Below are 18591 nucleotides of genomic sequence, written 5' to 3'. Positions count from 1 at the left end.
TACTCGTCCCTTAACGCAACTCATTACGTCTAGTAGCCTGAAAGGTCCTGCAGAGCTGTCCAATCAGCTGTTACCTTTCTAAATGACTGACCAATCACAGACCTCGTATCAAATAAAACTATTCAACATGGAGACGACGGTTGAAAAGCTAGAAGCTATGGTAAGTACAGCGAAAAACGCCTCATTCTTGCTAGTATAGGTCTTTTAAAATTCACGTGCCTTATATTTTATAACTAGGAAACATATCGTAACACGGATTCTATCAATGAAAAATAGAACGAAGGCATTTAGTTCATGTTTGCAAAGAATTTAAACTCTTGAGTACAGATCTGCAGGCCTCCTCCTACAAGTTCCAGCACCGCTGTGTCGTGATCAGATGTCTACTTTTTCTGCGACTGTCACAAAATAATCCCAACCACGTGATCTGGCTGGTTATACAGTGCTTTACAAATCTTTTGTGACTGCGTGTTTTGGTTACATGAAGCGAAAAAAACATTTTAGAAAGTCTTTCGCTAAACAACCATAACAAGACTGCAGTGAGCAGGGCCGGTCAAAGCCAATGCTGGGACCGGGGGGCCCAGAGCATCTGTACAAAAAACTCAATTCCAAGTAGTAAATATGGTCTTGTTTTAATTGTAAAAATCGAGAACAGAGCATTTTTATGTTTTATATATCAAATGTCTAAAGTGTATATTTAAATTATAAATGTGTAAATCTAAAAACAAATCACAGTCTAGATCAAAACAGTAAGAAAATGTATTTAAAAAAGACACTACTAAGCTATTGAAAATGTTCCAATGATTATTTTCCCCAAACAGTATTGCAATTATGAGCTGTAAGTTTTGTGTTTATTTTAAGCGAAAATGTCTAAGATAAAATCCTTTTTGAAACCTTACCGTTAAATTTTGAACGAAATTTGTATGAGTTGCATCATTCTTACCTCATTGTAAACAACGCATGTGATTGGCACACACACTGCTGCATGAGGGGGATTATTAAAGACCCACTCCTATAAAACCTGTTTTTTAATATGTTCTTGTCAAATTTTTCTCTTAACGAAAGATGTATAAAATCATTTCAGATTAAACTGCATTTCTGAGTATTTCTTCAGTCAAATGCAATGTTTGTAATGCAGGTACTGCCAAATATATCTTAAAAACAACACAGGCTTTTTGATTTTGGCTAAAAACTGCATAAAATACTACCAGGAACGCATTTATAATGGAGAATAAATATAATTGGAGTGGGACTTCAAGGGTTAAAATGCAGTTAATCATGCAACTGGCAACATCTTTGCACAATAAAGAACTGTAAATAACTGCCATTAGGTGGATTTTGCCTTTAGGCATCCTAAAAACTCAAGAAGGAAACCTTTTCAAAATACAAACTAATTCATAATTTAAGCAAACTGAGGGTTTGTACAAAGGATGAGTTTTAATTTGCACTCAGAAACCCCAGTATTTAAATACACTATATTAATAAATAGTTTTAGTCTTCTTTAAGAATCCATTCTGAGGTGCAACTGGGGACAGAAAGGGAACTCTACCACGATGCTGACGTTCCAAAAGACTAAATCTTGTCATCGGTCCATTTTTGGTCATTTTTACATTGTCCACACGGGTCACAAAGCTCCATGAACCAGAATGTATTTTTGCCTCACAGACTAAGTCACTCCAGCTGTTGGCAGGTGCTCTGACTTCATTGCACTACTGTATCAGACATCTAGTAGTGCAATAGTATTGTCAAAGCATTTGAAAACTGCAAACACCAGCCGCATGACTTCTGCTCACGGACAGTTTAAGTGAATCGCACATCATGAAACTGCAAACAAAGAGAATAGAGAACAGGATTGGTCAAATCTGCTGTTATATTGCCTTTTTTCTGAAGAAAATTGTGCGGTACCAACAAATTTAGAGTTTGATGTCATAAATTTGACTTTTTTTTTTTTGATGAGATGTTACGTTTTCAGCTGCTGTTGACCACTTATTTAGTGATTTTGTTTGTTTTAAACTATGTTTTGTTTTTTTTTTCCTCCCTAAACCAGGCATTTGTCTCAGTTCTATTTATCTAAACCTGGTTGAGTTCAGAACATTTTGACGTTTGCTGGTGAATGTCTTCACAGTTCCAGAAGTCGGAGGCGGACTTGGATTACATTGAAAGGAGGCTGAAGCTGGACTTCATCAACAGCACTGCAGAGAATGGAAGTTCTGCTGAGGTGAGGGAAACGCACCAAACCACTGTCCTTTCTCCAGGCAGTATCGAGCTGCGTTCACATCAAACGCGATGCGTCAGGAGCGTGCAGGCGTGATGGGAGGTTTCGCTGCGGGTTTTTGGCAGCGTGTGTGCTGCACAACCAAAGTTTAAATATCTGAACTCATGAACCCAGACATGGAGACATGCCTGCTGATTTTTTTGTAGAGCTCTTAAAAGTTAATACATTGGATTTTTCAACATCATCCGTGTCTTCCATGCGTTGTAAGTGTGATCTAAAGTACTAATGAGGCTAAAAACTTTGGGCGGTGGCTCCAGCAGAGTTTATGAAGACATTGATATCCCGCTTTTCTCAGTCTTTAATGTTTTAAAAAACAAAAGTTAATTGGAAATGATAAATCTCTATTTCATTTATTATTGCAGTTCAGCAGAGGAGGAAAAGATTTGGTCCTGACAGAAAAATAACATGAAAGTGTTATGGAAATTTTATTTTTGATGTTTTTTATTTTACTTTACTGAACGTTGATTGAAGTTTTGAATTTAAAATGCTCTTCACTTTTGTTGGGCATTTTATGTTACAGCCTTTTATTGTTAAGAAAGTTTATCTCAATACAATGTTACAAAATAAAGTATTTCCGATGAAAACTATTAATTTTGCCATTCTTGTTTTCATAATTAATGTAGAACTGCTAAATTCCACGAACCACACATTTCTTTCCTTAAAAAAAGGCCACATTTTAATTTGCGATTAATCGCCAGTTAACTCTGGACAAAATGCGATTAAAAAAAAATAATCGCCTGACAGCTCTAATTTAGACATTTGAAAAAAAAAAAACTTTAAAAAAGGATCTTAAATAAAAGTCAGCCCTTTTTTTACAGAAATGTATGACAAACCAGCTACTTGGTCTAAATGTTTTTGTTTTGGCCCCTTTATGACATTTTAGGAGAACCCGGCAGTGATGCTGGAAAACCTGAAGGCTGTCAAGGCCAAATACTCGCTGCTGTGCTCTGAGGTGAAGGAGATCACCAATGCTCAGAAAGAGTCCATGGACTCCATCAGGACCAGCCTCAGCGGAATCATGGAAGTGATCAAGCAGTGCCAGCAGACGTCTGACTTAGAGGTACCAACGCCCCAAACTGTTCTGACACAATCCAAGCAACAGATCTGCTGAGGAAAGTTCTAGAAGATATTTTCTCTTTCCAATTGAAAGGTTAAATGAAGATTTATTACACTGTGGAGCCACTTTACTGTCTGACAGGAAGGTTTGTGGTTAAAGAAAATGCTTAATATCAGTTATTTATGGGAATAGATGAGTCTATTTTATGGATTTTATCCAGTTTAATTCCATTTATGGAGATAATTGATACTTCCTCTGTAAAATATTGGGTTTAAAGAGAAACACTAGCAAATTGTGTATGTTTCAATCCATAAATTCAGAAATAAACTTTACTAAATATTAGTATTTTTTTTAGTTTGATAGCATTATGTGTGGTTGCATCTACCTCAGCTGCACATAGAAGAGGCAAAATGGGGGAAAATATACTAAAAAATAAACAGAAAATGACACCAAACTTATTCAATGACACCATATCATTGAAAGTGATGGTTTGATGAAGCTTCGTGAAAGCCTTGAGGCTTCAACAAAGCAATGGGCGCCATCTACTCGCCAGCTGACGCCACAGCAATCTCCTCAAGTGTATTACAAGAAAGGTTCAGTCGTGGTCATTGCAGTCTGATGTTTTTGTGCTTTTTCATTTGAAATTGACCGAACAGGATAAACATTTATTGAACACACTAAAACTAAATTTGTGAAATTTTAAAACTGTATCTTTTTAGGATAATTAGGAACTAGATATAAAGCATTAGCTGTGATAATGCTAGTGGGAATGCTGAAAGCTGAATTTGGTCACTGAAGGTTTTAGTGCTGATAACTGAAGATGCTGGAATTGATAGCTAAAACTGCTGAAGCTGATATCTGGAAAAGCTGATAGACAGTTAAAATATTGGGTTAAATGCCAAATTAGCCTAAAACAAAAAAAAATCTGGGTTTGCCAAACAGCTAGCACGTGACTGAAAAAATAACTAAACTTCAAAATAGCCAAATTAGCCAAAACAGCTAGCGTGTAAATATTAGCCGAGCTCCAAAACAGCATAAAAAAACAAAAAAAGGCCTAAATTAGACAAAACTGCTAGCATGTAGCTAAAATATTAACTAAACTCCAAAACAGCTTAAAAAAACAAAACAAAAAAAACAAATTAGCCAAAGCAGCTAACATGTAGCTAAAATATTAACTAAACTCCATAACAGCCTAAAAAATCTTAGTAAATGCTAAAATAACCCAAAAAAGCTAACATAATGCCAAATTCAAAAACTTAAAAAAAAACGTAACTTTTTAACATAAATGAATAATAAAAAGGCAGGAATATTATTCCAAAATAAATTAACTTAAACCTTAAATAGTGTTCAATATTTTACTCTCCATAAGAATATATATTGTATAATTATACAAGTTAAAAATAAGTGCCACTGGGCCATTAGTATTTGGTAATGTAACCTGGGATTTTAGAAATTCTTTCTGACTAAAACAAATTACCAACAAGGCCTGAAGCTTAACATCTGCAGTCTGATGGTGTTTTCTTACTTCCTACAGGTTTCGTCACTGACAGAGTTGGAGCAGGAGGCAGCAGCTCTGCTGGGTGCAGCTGTCAGCAGCCCAGAGACAGAAGTATGATACTTTTGCTGACATTTTTGACCAATTCAGCCTTTTTCCTGATCCATAATTAGCACTGAGTCATTGGTTTCTCGTGAAAAGCATCTGCTCATCATGAGATCCAAACTAAACTGTTGCTGTAGGTGAGCAGGTTAGTTATCTAATGGCAGTATTAAAACAAATATTGATAGTTAAAATATCTAAATGAAGCATTTCTATCATGCATTATATGTCCATTTGTTCATCTTTACACTGTAAGGTCTGAAAAGATAAATCTATAGTCTAAGATGTTTTTCTTTTTGACACAAGTTGGAACAAACTTGTTTCTGTTTATCACAAAAGAAACCACCTGATTATTCAGATTCCCCATCCTGTTACAAAGCTGCTCTGCATATATTTTATTAAATTAAGAAATTACAATTTTTGTAATGTGCTCAATGAATTCAAACATATTTTTAAGCTGATTTATGATTATGTCCATGTTTTTCATTGCAGGTTTTGTCCACTGAAGCACCTCAGGCCCAACAACCACAAAGTGAGTATTTTAGTAAAAAATAATCAAATCTGTGTTGCTTGAAGTGGATGTTTTGATTTTTCCTCTTTCTATCCGATCAACCTGTTTCAACCACTTCATATGAGTCCAGTTACCCTTTAAGGGTTTATTTCTTTAAGAGATAAAACACAAAAACAGGACTACTGGGTTGCCAGGTTGGAGTTGCCTATTTCAGATACCTGGATGTCACAGTTGAAGTCAGATAAAATCACTGTAAATCAGAAAATGACAGTAAAAGTCCAGAGTGATGTAATGAAATAAAAAGAATTTTCTCCTTACCTCCAGCTTCTCCCTGGCTCCTCTGCTGCTTTAGCGTTCTACAGAAAACTTCTCAAACCCTTAATGCCATGAGTCCCAAAATCACAATGGACTATTTTAGCTTAATTTTTTTAAACAAATAATATGTGAAGTTAATCTAAATTAAAAAAAACAAAGTTTAAGATGAAATTGGATTTAACAAAGACTATCTTGTATTTTAGAATTCTTAGAAATTGTCCTCATTTATTTAGAAAATCATGTTGGGAAATGTACCTTTAGAATTGACCTGCCCCTTTTTATAATCTTACTTATTAGTTTTATAAATTCAGGTAAGACAGAGTTCATTGAAAATACTATGATAATGCATAATAAGACAAATTGTTATTGAAAATGAATTATGTTGTAAAGTAAAAACAGAAAGATTAAAGTATAATTTAATGCCAATCTGATATAATATTTCCTTTTTCCCCTAAAAAGGTAGAACAAAAGTCTTAGTTTCTGTTTTTACCTTCATTTTAATAACAGATTTGGAAACACGGATAGTCTTTTTTACAAGTTGTTACTGTACTGATGTTTAAAATGTTGCTTTACAAGTTTTAATTCACATTTTAAACGGTTTATTGTTGTTTTCTTGTCATTTGCAGCATCCAAAAGGTGAAGGAGCAGGAATGTTGGATGAGTGAGGTTGAGGTGAACGGAACTCTTAAACTCAGATGGACACAAAAGGCAAAGTTGACCTTTGACATGTGAGGACAGCTGCTGAAAAATGGACCGTTGTTACAGCATGTTCCCTTTTACTAAAAGAGTGTCAGGAAGGTGGAACTATGGAGACTGCTGACATTTGAAAAGCAGTCCTGATGATCGGAGCTCTGTCCCATTTGACTGACTGGCTGGTCTGCTGTGAAAAAGGGGAAACATTGAAGCGTGGGACTAACGAAGACTGCTAAATGTCATCTATTGTATGCTTTTAGTATTTGCACTTTTAGAACCTCTTTAATCAAAATAAAACTTGTGAAAAGGTTGTTTTTTTCTGATCCTCTCTGTGTGTGACCAAATGTGAAGGGGTGGGACTCTGGGAATTGTAGTTTTATGGATTAAACAAAAAATTTGATGAGACAATTTTTTTTCCCTGTGCTTAAAGGCTAGTTTCTGTGACCTAAAGTTAACTTTTTTGGAATAAAACAAATCTGCAGGGTCTTTAAAATATCCACAGGCATTTTAATAACGAAAAAGAAGAACTCTAAAGCATCACAGCAAAGACCACAAACGACAAGATAAGCAACAGTTTTGGTCAAAAAATGGGAATAAATTAATAAAATTGGAAATGGACTAAGAAATTGGTCTTGATATTTTACATGCATGCCTGCAAAAAGTGTTACATTTAACATGAAGAAACTTGTAGGAACCCTCATAAACACAAATATAGTCACAGTTTTAGTCAATGATGTAAAAATGCACAATATTGTTTTATTTTTTTTGTTCAGGAGCTCAACTTTGCAATTTGTAATAATTTTTTTTAACATTAATTTACACAGCCTATATGGTTATTTATTTTTGTTTGAGCATTTTAATCAAAGGTTCTCTCTTATCAGTAGTCATTATTGGTTTGATAAAGATGCATTTTAGTATAGTTCCAATAAAGCACAATTAAATATTAAATGTCTTCATATCCATCCATTGACGGTACGAATAAAATAATATATGTTATTGCATCCAATTTTTTGGGAGTATAACAATATTAGTTAATCTACTTGGATTAAGTGGTAGATTTACAACACAGCAAATTCTTTAGGAAAGGTCTCTAAATTTGTGAATTCAACAATCCTGCAACTGACCCGAAAGCACAATTAAAAGTCCATTCAAAGATTGCTTAGAGATTAAATCGTTTTTTTCTGTATTATTGTTGCGGCAGTAAAAATTAATTTATTTATTTCACTGTTCTATTAAAATGCACAAAACTGCAAGGGTTAAAGGAGACTTTGGTCTGTTCCAGCTATCGCGATACTTTCCTCAGCTCTCGCCCATGTTTGATACTCTGGGAGACCCCGTCTCCTCTTCCTTTTTCAACATGGCACCGAAGGCGAAGAAGGAAGGTTCGTCATTCTGAAGATTAAATGTTAAGAAATAACATGTTCAGTTAAATAACCATATACTGGGGAATACCGACTGATGGCGATTAATCCATAACTTGTGAAATACGTTTCAAATGCATCTTAAAATTGTATAAACGCTTTGATAATATGACGAGTATGGGCCCAGCGTGTTTAGTAGCTTGATGCTAATTTAAGCTAGCGCCGTCTCTGAGCTCCACGATTTGATCATGAAATCTTTATTATATTTTGTTTATACTATTCTTTTCTGACTGTTCGTTTACTGTGTCAAAAGCTGGTTTATTAATTGTGTATTTGGAGGTTCTGTTTAAATAGGAGCTTATGTTAAATGTAGGAATGCTAGCAGCTCGTGCTGTTCATGTGGTAACCGGCTCAATATGTTTTCTGGACTTTATATAGAAAGCCAACATTTACCGGAATTTGAGTTAGTGAATTTTAAGTGTTTCTCGTTAGTAATATAGTCAAACGTGGGGCAATTTCAAAATAAAGGCGATGCTTTGTTGATATTCAGCAGCAGTCTGAGTATCCGTTGGCCTGATGATAAACCCTCGCCGTGGTCTTAGCTAGCTTTCACTGACTGATTAATGGGTTGTGAGAGTTAGTTGCATACTTAATGAATATAAATGCCTAAATAGAGTATTCCAATTTATTTTGATACAAACAGTATTCCTCTAATTTAAATGTTCAGTTTAGTCAAATTGAATACTTAAGTTAAAGGAATAGAATAGAATAGCAATACTTTATTCATCCCAGGTTGGGAAATTAGGCAAATAAAATTAGGCGAATAAAAAATAAAGTTACTTTCTTGTCTAACATGGTCTTCTTGAATTGCAGCGGTCCCGGCCAAGACGGAGGCCAAGTCTAAGGCCCTGAAGGCCAAAAAGGCTGTCCTCAAAGGTGTCCACAGCCACAAGAAGAAGAAGATTAGGACGTCTCCTACCTTTCGCCGCCCCAAAACCCTTCGTCTCCGCAGACAACCCAAGTATCCTCGCAAGAGTGCTCCTCGCAGGAACAAGTGAGTTCAGACTGAATGTCACAGACTGGTGAAGGTCTCAGTTTGGTGCAAATGATGGTAATTGCGATCAAAGTATGAAAAAACTATGATTCCATCTTAAAGTACTGATGCACTTTTGGATGAATTTAATGATTGAGTTTAAACATTTCAAACAAGAAGGTCAAAAATATATATGGACTTTATTTTGAAATTTGAATTTTATTACAGGTTGGACCACTATGCCATCATCAAGTTCCCCTTGACAACAGAGTCTGCTATGAAGAAAATTGAAGACAATAACACTCTAGTGTTCATTGTGGACGTCAAGGCAAACAAACATCAGATCAAACACGCTGTCAAGAAGCTGTACGATATTGATGTTGCTAAAGTCAACACACTCATCAGGTGAGTGACTTCACTGAATCCTATCAAAGCCATCACTGATCTTCTCGTCATTGATTGTTCTGTCTTGATGTATCATCAGACCTGATGGTGAGAAGAAGGCATACGTTCGTCTCGCCCCAGATTATGATGCGTTGGATGTTGCAAACAAGGTGAGTGTTTAAGTAATTTTATTATTTGTAGTTTAAATCAACACTAGTTGATTATTTTTTCTTCTATGCTGTGCACATGATGTAAACTTTATTTAATCTGAATGTTTGTGATGCATTCAAAGGAACCACTGATGCCAGAGCCGTAGTATAAATGTGATGGTGTGGTGCTGAACTTCTCCAACATTCATGATCTTTTTGTTTTATTTCCAGATTGGCATCATCTAAACTGTGGCTGAAGAGACTTGTGGAGTAATAAATATTTGTATAAACAAAGCTTTGCGTTGTCTTTACATTTCTGTACATTCATTCATTTAGCTTTAGTTACTATTGGATTAATGAAAGTGAGAAACCTGATCTTAAGGTGTTAAGTAGATTATTTGGAAAAGTTTTATGTTGTACGGTTGACATCTTCCTGTTTTGTTAGTTATGCAGCAGACTAGCATCAGTAACACTGACTTATGCCTGTTATGATGGAGCCAGAATGCAACTTGCCTGACTTGGTTTTTTATAAGCAGGGTTTTTTTTTTTTTTTTGTGGATTTTTTTTTTATTTTAAGTTAGAATAGTGGTTTATAATTAAAGGGATGTTGCCCTTTGAGGTGTCCATTCTCAGAAATGAATGGATGATGCGGACATTATCCTTCTTATACCACAGTCGCTTAGAAAAGAGCTAAACATATAATCAATTAGTACTTTAATCTAGTTTAGGTTCATTTTTTACAAGAAGCAAACTATTGAGGTGTGAAGCATTGTCATGGTAATGGCTGGGGTATGAAGACTGATTTTGTTAAGGTATGCAAACCTTTATTTCAGAGGGAAAGTTCACTTCTTACCACTTGTTTTTGTCCAGATGATGAAGCAAAAGTTCATTTTTGAGAAAAGTCCACATGTGGTTTCCTAGATTGCTTGTAGTGCAAAATCTAACCATTAAATGTGCAAACAATTTCATTATTCTTAAACCCCCTATGTTCTGAGTTTCTGTTGCACCAGTTGCTAGCTGGTGTTAGGGTCGGTGTCCCATCACTTTTGTATAGACACCCTGCAGCCAATCAGGTTCAAGTATTCACCCAGACAATGACTGTATTTTGTCACAGATCACATCATTCATCATTAAGCTGATCATTGACAGATCCAGGCTGGACAAATGTGTGAAGAATTAGAGCCCTAACTCCAGGCCAAAAGGGTTGTGGTGCTTTTTCAGACTTATGTCCTGAAAATTTGGAGTTTAAACATGGATATAAACTCAAGAAATAGGCAGTTTCTGCATTTTGGGCCAAATCTGACCATTTAGTTGCACTCAAAACAATCTTTAGGGATGCTTTTGGGCAGATGAACAAAATCAGTCCAGAACAGCAGAACATCTTTAAATGGAAAGGCATAGTTCAAGACTCAATTCAACATACTTTTAGAGCTTTAAGCTGTCTTGATTTAAATAGATGCTAATTTATTATAAATAAAGTCACTCGCCCACAAACTGAAGATCATCAGTATAGGAATCAGATGGAAATGCAACGTCACTTGGAAAATGAAACTTTAATACATTGTTTTAATGTATTTTCAACGTGCAAACTATTTTACAACTCGTTTAACTAAAAAAAAAAACTTGGTGCTAGCTTCACACATGGATCTGCAAATGCCTTTCCATGTTTCTCTGGTATCTTTAGTAAATCGTTGAGAATAAAAAAAAACTAACATCTGTCTTAACTGAATTTACCAAGAGTGAAAGAAGAAAACATCTCTGTTTTGTAATAAACAGTGTGATCATTTGGCAAACTGATGACAGAGCACCAGGCCTGCGGGCTAAGACAGGAAGGTTCGGACCGTGCCTTTGACCAGGCCTCGGCAGATCGGGCACTTTCGCAGCGACGGGGCACACTCTTTGCACACCACCAGATGTCCACATGGGATGAAGACAATGTTGACTTCTTTGTCCATGCAGACCTTGCACGTGCGCTCCTCCTGCAGACGTCGCAGCTGCTCCTCCATAGGGAGATCTGCAGAGCACAACAGTTTAAACCATGTCAAGAATACTAGGGTTTATAGTTGAGATTTTTCAGAATACATAAACTGAAAATGACAGTTTTTCCTAATAAATAGAATGTTCTTAATACCTGAAAGATCTTGGCTTGGAGAGGAGGCTTCATTTGACTGAGCTGCAGGTGGGAAACATCAGTCAGTGACAACAATAGCAACAGGAAACATGATTTTTTTTTTTAATCAACTCTTACCCATCAGGTCTCTGAGCAGATGAACGTCATTTTTCTGGATCCAGTTGCGGAAGACTTCGGCGGCGGCGTTTCCCTTGTTTAGGACCAGCTCTATTAGTTTTGCAGTTTGCTGTTGGGCAGATGTTTGAGCTACCAGGCTACCGTAGTCCTCAGCAGCTGAGAGTTTACAGGAAACACTTGATCACATTTAAGGCACAGATACGCTCAATCATTCCAGTCACTTTATGGAAGCTGTATTTGAAGTATCTAATATAGAATAAATAAACCTACACAACACGTTTTGCTCTCTTAAATGCTCCAGAACTGGTTCGACGCTCTTCAGACGCTGGATCAGAGCCGCCTGGTGTCTCTTTACAAACGTGAAACCATCTAAAAAAAAAAAAAATCATTCATATTCACTCTCCAGCTTACAGTTGACGTAATGCGAGAAGTTTCTGGAGGCTCGCTGTCGGCACCTGACGCCATCGCCTCTGCCAGCATCTCCCGCTCCTCCTCCCGTTTCTGGTCCTCGGCGCTCAGCAGGTCTGAGACCAGCTCTTGAACGGTCCGGTAGTTCTCTCCGCTGGTCAGAATCTTGCTCTGGACCGTCTGCTTCACCAGGCTGCGCTCAAAGCCCATCTCTAGGGCAGATTTGATCACGGGGGTGTTCATCATGACGGCATCTTCAGACCGGTCCTCTCCTGGGCCCAAATGGACCACTGGCAGGAAGAAGCATCAGCATGGTCTGTCATTTTCTAGTGCATCCTCAAATAAAGCAGTTTCTACATTTGAACTGAACCAGACTGCTGAGCTTCTTAAAGTCCCACTCCAATCCTCTTTTGAAACCGTCCTTTTAATTATGGTTATGCAGTTTTTAGCCAAAAAGTTGACATGGAATCGAACCATCAATTTGATCCGATTTACTTTTAGTTTGACCATACAGCCTTCAGGTCCTCAGGTTCAGGTCTGCTGGTGGTCCTAAAGGTCAGTATTTTTAAATACTATTTTTTATTAATGTATGTAAAGCCCTTTGAGGTTCTCTTTAACAGGAAAAGTGCAATATATATAAATAAAGTTAAATTAATGCCCAAGTTGGCTGAGTTCAAACTTACCAGGTGGATCTACAAATTCTCTGGAACTATTTTCTCCGTTTGTTAGAAGCTGTTGGAGAAAAATCACATCATTAAAATGAAAACACTTAACAGAAAAAAAAAAGAAATAATTGGAGGATCTTCTTTCTGCCAACCTGCTCAAAGAGTCGAGGAAACCGAGCTTGAATCTGATGAACAAAGTCTTGTCCCTTCTCCTGAAGCAAATACTCACACCTACAGTTAGGGGAGATCCAACATTATTAAAACGTTTCATCTGGGAAGATCCAGCTTCTACATTAGACGTCCAACAACTAATAGAACTAATTATGAGTTTCATTTACCGAGGAAACCATTTAGCGTGTTCCACCCACGGGTCATCTCCAGACTCCCAGCACCGCAGGCCTCCGTCACAGCAGAAGCACTTGACATCATCGTTTCTTCCTGTGGAGGGGAACCACAAAGTTTTGGGGGGGAAACCATTTAGAGCTATGTCAGACTCTGAAACTAAAAGGAGAAACTGTTTTGTTTCCCTTCTGTTGTCTGAAACTGTCCCCCATTTAACTGAAGTTTTAGTTTTAATTGATTCCATTTCTCGTTATTGTGACGAAAATGCATTTCTATGAAGTTTCCAGTGTAATTTACAAAAAATTCCACAGGAAGGAGGCTCATTTCAATAAGAAGGAACCAAGAGCGCGAAATATTCAAATCACATCAGAGAGGAGATACGACTGGATGATTAGTACCTACCTACGTAGTAGAATCCAGCTTTGGCCAGCTGCTCTGGCCGCACAGGTATCCGTGACGGCCAGTTAACAAACGTGAGGCGCCGGTCTTCGCTCTGCTGCATGGACGGGTTGGACACGCTGCTGAGGGCGAGGGCTCCTGTCGATGCAGCTGCCGACGCTGCTGTTGCCCCGGTGGACAATGGCACGTTGTCGGCTCGGTCCCCGCGGACAAAGCGGCAGTTGGGATAATGTCTTTGGTGCTCGGACACAGCTCTGTCCCCCGGCTCCCAGTTGCTCAGCTGCAGAGGAGAAAGTTTCAGTTATGGGCCTCCAGCGAACACTAAAGCAGTCACTAAACCTGCCGGAGATGCACACCTGTCCTCCACAGCTGAAACAGGCCACTCTGTCATTTTGCCCCAGGTAGTAGAAACCCGCCTTGGCCAGCTCTGCGGGGGTGATGATGGACAGTGCCCACAGTTGGAAGGACTCCAGGCGGTCCTGCTCTCTGCGCATGCTGGGGTTGTGGCACGTCGGCCTCTGGTGCGACAGATCCTCCACGCCACGAGAGGCCAGCGGGCTGGAGGGCGGAGGGGCAGAGAAGGCCATGTTCAAGTAGCCAACTGCCTCATCATTTTGGCCTCCTGAGGGGTTAGAAGCAGCCGGGCCTGGACCAGAGAGCTAGAAAGAAACAGACCAACTGTTAAAGTAATAACAACAAGGTGGTACTCGAGAACAACCAATAGAGATTTGATTAAAAAGTGACCAAAATCAAAAATAGGTCTCTCTGGACGTACAGGGAGGGGTTGGGCAATGCGGAGCGGAGAAAATGCGGAGTGAGACGAGGAGAGGAGGTTGGTGGTGGACGGTAGGCTTTGAATGAAGGGACAGGTGGGGGAGAGCTGCCTGTGTTTCTCCGTTGGGCAGTCTCCCGCCTGCCATCCATCCGCCGTCACATTACACCTGAAACACTGGACGCGGTCGCCTACGCCGGTGTAGAACCACCCCGCCCGGGCCAGACTTCGCTCAGTGACCACTGATGTCGGGAAACGGGCAAAAGTGGAGAAGCGAAAAAGCTCTGTGGGAACAAAAACATGTGAAATGATACAAACAAATGAAAAATTAAACTTTTTTTTTTTTTTTAAAGAAAACAGTCAAAAGTGTAAATACCTGAGGAGTTATCATACTGGATGTCAGAGGGAGGACCGTTGCGACACAGTCCCATCAGAAATTTGCTGTTTTTCAGTTGAACTAGCGTTTCCATGAGTGGATTTTTAGAATAGATTCTAAGAGAAAAGGGACATCCTTTTAAGGGAGTGGGGTTTGAGAAAAGCTGAGGTCTCTCACTCTCACACACACAAACAGTGAAACAGAAGCGAGACTGAACAGAGGAGCGGGAAATGGAAACGACAGGTTGAAATGAAAATGAGACAGTTGAAACAGATAGAAACCTAAAACACTTTCATCTTTACCATGAGGTATATGACTGTGGGGACAAACATTCAATCCTTCACATACATTATATTGCCAAAAGTACCCACCTGTCTGCCTTTCTTACATTTAAGTTTCTAGCAGGGGCTTCTCTTTTAAATGAGGTATGCTACAGTTGGGCCATCTGGACCCAAAGTAAGGCTCTTTCAGGAGCTGTGATCCCTTTGGGCTTGCCTCCAAGCACAACCAAACTGGTGCACTACAAGTTTGTCTTGCACTAGTATTTCATAGCATTTTAAAGTGACTGAACATCCTCAACTCTTCTGTAAAGGTTTTTTTTTTTACGAGGCTTAGGAGTGTGTTCATGGAAATGCTTGACCATACATCCAAAAATACTTTTGTGAGCTCGGATACGAGTGGTTCCATTCTTTCACAAGAGTTTCCAGAATAAGTCTGCATGCTTATTCATTTATAAACTTGAGGCAATGAAATAGATCAAAACATGTCAATTTAATTTGTATGGGTGATTGAATACTTTTGGCAATAAACACTCACTGGCCACTTTATTAGATACATCCTTCTAGTACCGGGTTGGACCCCCTTTTGCCTTCAGAACTGCCTTAATCCTTCCTGGCATAGATTCTACGAGGTACTGGAAACATTCCTTAGAGAGTTTGGTCCATATTGACATGATAGCATCACGCAGTTGCTGCAGATTGGTCGGCTGAACATCCATGATACGAATCTCTTGTTCCACCACATCCCAAAGATGCTCTATTGGGTTGAGATCTGGTGACTGTGGAGGCCATTTAAATACAGTGAACTCATTGTCATGTTCAAGTAACCAATCTGAGATTATATCAGCTTTATGACATGGCGTGTTATCCTGCTGGAAGTATCCATCAGAAGATGGGAACACCGAGCTCATGAAGGGATGGACATGGTCAGCAACAATACTCAGGTAGGCTGTGGCATCGTAACACTGCTCAATTGGTACTAAGGGGCCCAAGGTGTGCCAAGAAAATATCCCCCACACCATGACACCACCACTTCCAGTCTGAACTATTGATACAAGGCAGGATGAATCCCTTATTTCATGTTGTTGACGGCAAATTTTGACCCTACCATCTGAATGTTGCAGCAGAAATTGAGTCTCATTAGACCATGCAACATTTTTCCAATCTTCTATTGTCCAATTTTGGTGATCCAGTGCGAACTGTAGCCTCAGTTTCTTGTTCTTAGCTGACAGAAGTGATGCCCGGTTTGATCGTCTGCTGCTGTAGCCCATCTGCCTCAAAGTTCGACGTGTTGTGCGTTCAGAGATGCTCTTCTGCAGACCTCGGTTGTAACGAGTGGTTATTTGAGTTACTGTTGCCTTTCTATCAGCTTGAACCAGTCTGGCCATTCTCCTTTGACCTCTGACATCAACAAGACATTTCCGCCCACAAAGCTTACGGTCACTGGATATTTTCTCTTTTTCTGACCATTCTCTGTAAACCCTAGAGATGGTCGTTCGTGAAAACCCTAGTTTAGCAGCAGTTTCTGAAATACTCAGACCACCCCGTCTGGCACCTACAATCAGGCCACGTTCAAAGTCACTTAAATCACCTTTCTTCCCCATTATGGTGCTCGGTTTAACCGCAGCAGATAGTCTTGATGGCGTCTACATGCCTACATAGTTGCTGCCACGCGATTGGCTAATTCAAAATTTGCATTAATGAGCAGCTGGACAGGAGTACCTAATAAAGTGGCCAGTAAGTGTAGATCTCATACACACACACATACAGACCATGAAATGCAGCTCTCAAACCCCTCCCCCCATCCAGGACATCCCTTTTTGGCCTGTTTAAGCCTTCATTACTGAAGACTAAAAACCAAATTAAAAAATTATTATTATTTTAATCCACAGCAAGAATCCCTTTTGGGGTTTTTGTTGGAAGACCCTGCAAAAGCAAAATAAAAAAGTAAACATGAAATATGACAAACAAGAATTTAGCAAGGAATCTACGATTTAAAAAAAAAAAATCACTTGGCTCTTTGATAAAAAAGAAAATAAAATTTAAGTTTTGCAAAGTCATTATCTGAAACACCCAACCATCAGCTGACTTGTTTGTGAGTTCTAGTACATTTATTTCAATAAACAAACTTAGGTCACATTACCCAAATGACTCAATGTACATCTGTGACAGAGGGCGGAAATTTAACATTCACACTTCGGAGAAGCTGTGAATATTTTTTTTAATAAAATTAGTAAAAACTTAATAGATTTCTAACTTGTGTTTTGAATTGTTTAGCTATTTAACTACTAGATCCCCGTTTTAACTCATCCAACGTTTCATTGTTATTAAACGCAACACAATATATAAAGGATTCATGCAGCACTTAACTTATTCAACTCAAACATTTTTTATTAAATTATTATTATTATTATTAAAAACTACCAAACAGGTTAATTTTATAAAAGGGCGACTAGGATAGAGTCTCATTTCCTTCAGATTTACAAAAGGCCCGATGTTAGCTTGTCCGTCTTTAGCTGTTCGTCTCAGTTAGCTAACTTTACAATTTATTCAACGCAAGTTTTAAAATTCGACTGAAGGTTGAATATGAAAGTAGAGGACGCAAAAGGAGATAAAATATCGTTAACTGAGATAAAGAAATATGTAATTACGCAGCTGGCGGACTCACCCGAATAGCTCGGAATCAATCGGAAAGTCCCGAACCTTCCTGTGTCGTCACTTCCTTTTTTAAAAAAGTCCCTGAAATCTGATGATTAATCTCCGATTTCAGACCCAAAGGCTCGGTTCTGATCGGCCCAAGCTCAATATTCTAGCAACCCGATTCCCAATGGATACGATAATTGTTATTCACTACAGTTAGAGCCTGCAATTTTTTTGAAGTTTACTTTTACGTAGTTGTGAATCTAAATGCATGCCTCTTTTTTTTAATCATCCCGTCTATTTTCATTTTTGCTGTTTTTTTTAATATACGAAAACACGAGCCATGTCTAAAATTCAAACAGTTATCTGAAACGTATTTCCATGTTTAAAATAAAGGAAACTTTAAAAGAGATACTTCGTATTCGCTATTTAAGCAGCAGACAGGAAATCGCAAAGACATGTCGCAAAAAGCGACTTAAAAACATGACAATTCCGTTCCAAACAATGCATTATTTAGCTTAGGTTAGTTTGTACTTACAGTGCTTTTATGTTGAGGGCAGATCAGGAGCAGACGCTGACTGGAAAGTGAACTCTATGCAGCTTATATATACAGAAGAAGAACAGTCATTGATAAAAACGGAAATCCCCCATGAGTCAGGCTTTACGACTGTCAACGTGGATTCAAGAAATGTCATTGTGTAAAACACCTGATATTTCTTCTTATATTATCCGTTTCCACTTGTGGGTTAAGTTATTGGTTCTCATAATTTAATTGAGTAATTCGTTTTTGTTTGTTTATGTGTAGTATACAACTGTTGAGTCCTTAAATAAAATAATAAAAATAATCTATTCGTTCTTTCTTTAAAGAAAAATAAAACCCCCTAACTTCTCTTTTTATTGATTTTTGGGGCTCTAAGACATTTTTGATGGTATAATTCATGTATTGGTGGATGTTAATTCATTTTCCAGACACCATACCTTTTGGGGTCATGCTGAAGCCTATCCCAGCTACTGTTGGGCAAAATTGGTGTATACTCTGGAGATTTCTTAGTCAGTCACAAGATCACACACTCACAATCACCTCTAGTGAC

General features: G+C 38.2%; 3 protein-coding genes and 2 non-coding genes across 9 annotated transcripts; 4 read left to right on the top strand and 1 right to left on the bottom strand.

The window, feature by feature from the left end:
• Positions 1 to 8: 8 nt before the first annotated feature.
• On the top strand, positions 9 to 6756 carry ska2 (spindle and kinetochore associated complex subunit 2). Its single transcript, XM_024261252.2, has 6 exons — positions 9 to 160; positions 2123 to 2215; positions 3156 to 3332; positions 4864 to 4938; positions 5419 to 5458; positions 6379 to 6756. The coding sequence occupies exons 1-6, from the start codon at positions 83 to 85 to the stop codon at positions 6390 to 6392; spliced, it is 477 nt and encodes a 158-aa protein (XP_024117020.1). The 5' UTR covers positions 9 to 82; the 3' UTR covers positions 6393 to 6756.
• Positions 6757 to 7648: 892 nt separating this feature from the next.
• On the top strand, positions 7649 to 9666 carry rpl23a (ribosomal protein L23a). Its single transcript, XM_024265813.2, has 5 exons — positions 7649 to 7827; positions 8680 to 8860; positions 9068 to 9244; positions 9324 to 9393; positions 9604 to 9666. The coding sequence occupies exons 1-5, from the start codon at positions 7683 to 7685 to the stop codon at positions 9616 to 9618; spliced, it is 588 nt and encodes a 195-aa protein (XP_024121581.2). The 5' UTR covers positions 7649 to 7682; the 3' UTR covers positions 9619 to 9666.
• LOC112143080 lies at positions 8905 to 8974 on the top strand. Its single transcript, XR_002918685.1, has one exon. It is a non-coding gene; the product is annotated as a small nucleolar RNA Z17 (small nucleolar RNA).
• On the top strand, positions 9464 to 9530 carry LOC112143079. The gene has a single exon (XR_002918684.1). It is a non-coding gene; the product is annotated as a small nucleolar RNA SNORD42 (small nucleolar RNA).
• A 1240-nt stretch (positions 9667 to 10906) lies between the features above and the next one.
• On the bottom strand, positions 10907 to 18161 carry birc2 (baculoviral IAP repeat containing 2). Of its 5 annotated transcripts, none has more exons than XM_036215155.1 (14): positions 18039 to 18161; positions 16633 to 16786; positions 14583 to 14698; positions 14210 to 14490; positions 13791 to 14093; positions 13438 to 13714; positions 13032 to 13131; positions 12846 to 12924; positions 12712 to 12760; positions 12076 to 12318; positions 11891 to 11989; positions 11621 to 11776; positions 11504 to 11545; positions 11193 to 11386 (listed from the first exon to the last, which is right to left on the bottom strand). In XM_036215155.1, exons 3-14 carry the CDS (start codon positions 14674 to 14676, stop codon positions 11193 to 11195), a joined length of 1917 nt encoding a protein of 638 aa, XP_036071048.1. In that variant the 5' UTR covers positions 14677 to 14698; positions 16633 to 16786; positions 18039 to 18161. The 5 variants fall into 5 exon arrangements, with proteins under 5 accessions (XP_036071049.1, XP_036071048.1, XP_024121579.1 ...); XM_024265811.2 differs by lacking the exon at positions 18039 to 18161 and adding an exon at positions 17529 to 17575; XM_024265812.2 differs by lacking the exons at positions 16633 to 16786; positions 18039 to 18161 and adding an exon at positions 17529 to 17560.
• Between the last annotated feature and the right edge of the window lie 430 nt (positions 18162 to 18591).

The sequence above is a fragment of the Oryzias melastigma genome, linkage group LG14 (assembly GCF_002922805.2).
Source record: "Oryzias melastigma strain HK-1 linkage group LG14, ASM292280v2, whole genome shotgun sequence".
NCBI classification, from domain to species: Eukaryota; Metazoa; Chordata; class Actinopteri; order Beloniformes; family Adrianichthyidae; genus Oryzias; species Oryzias melastigma.
Note: the sequence above shows the minus strand (reverse complement) of the source record. Positions and strands in the feature narration are given on the sequence as shown.

Excerpts from the sequence above, each read along its gene's own strand:
- ska2 (XM_024261252.2), top strand. The coding sequence starts at position 83 with ATGACTGACCAATCACAGACCTCGTATCAAATAAAACTATTCAACATG. Across the intron at positions 161-2,122 it reads TTGAAAAGCTAGAAGCTATG|TTCCAGAAGTCGGAGGCGGA; the intron begins GTAAGTACAGCG and ends ATGTCTTCACAG. Across the intron at positions 3,333-4,863 it reads AGCAGACGTCTGACTTAGAG|GTTTCGTCACTGACAGAGTT; the intron begins GTACCAACGCCC and ends TACTTCCTACAG.
- birc2 (XM_036215155.1), bottom strand. The coding sequence starts at position 14,676 with ATGGAAACGCTAGTTCAACTGAAAAACAGCAAATTTCTGATGGGACTG. Across the intron at positions 14,491-14,582 it reads CCAGTATGATAACTCCTCAG|AGCTTTTTCGCTTCTCCACT; the intron begins GTATTTACACTT and ends TTGTTCCCACAG. Across the intron at positions 12,319-12,711 it reads AGAATTTGTAGATCCACCTG|TGGTCCATTTGGGCCCAGGA; the intron begins GTAAGTTTGAAC and ends TCTTCCTGCCAG.
- rpl23a (XM_024265813.2), top strand. The coding sequence starts at position 7,683 with ATGCACAAAACTGCAAGGGTTAAAGGAGACTTTGGTCTGTTCCAGCTA. Across the intron at positions 7,828-8,679 it reads ACCGAAGGCGAAGAAGGAAG|CGGTCCCGGCCAAGACGGAG; the intron begins GTTCGTCATTCT and ends CTTGAATTGCAG. Across the intron at positions 8,861-9,067 it reads AGTGCTCCTCGCAGGAACAA|GTTGGACCACTATGCCATCA; the intron begins GTGAGTTCAGAC and ends ATTTTATTACAG.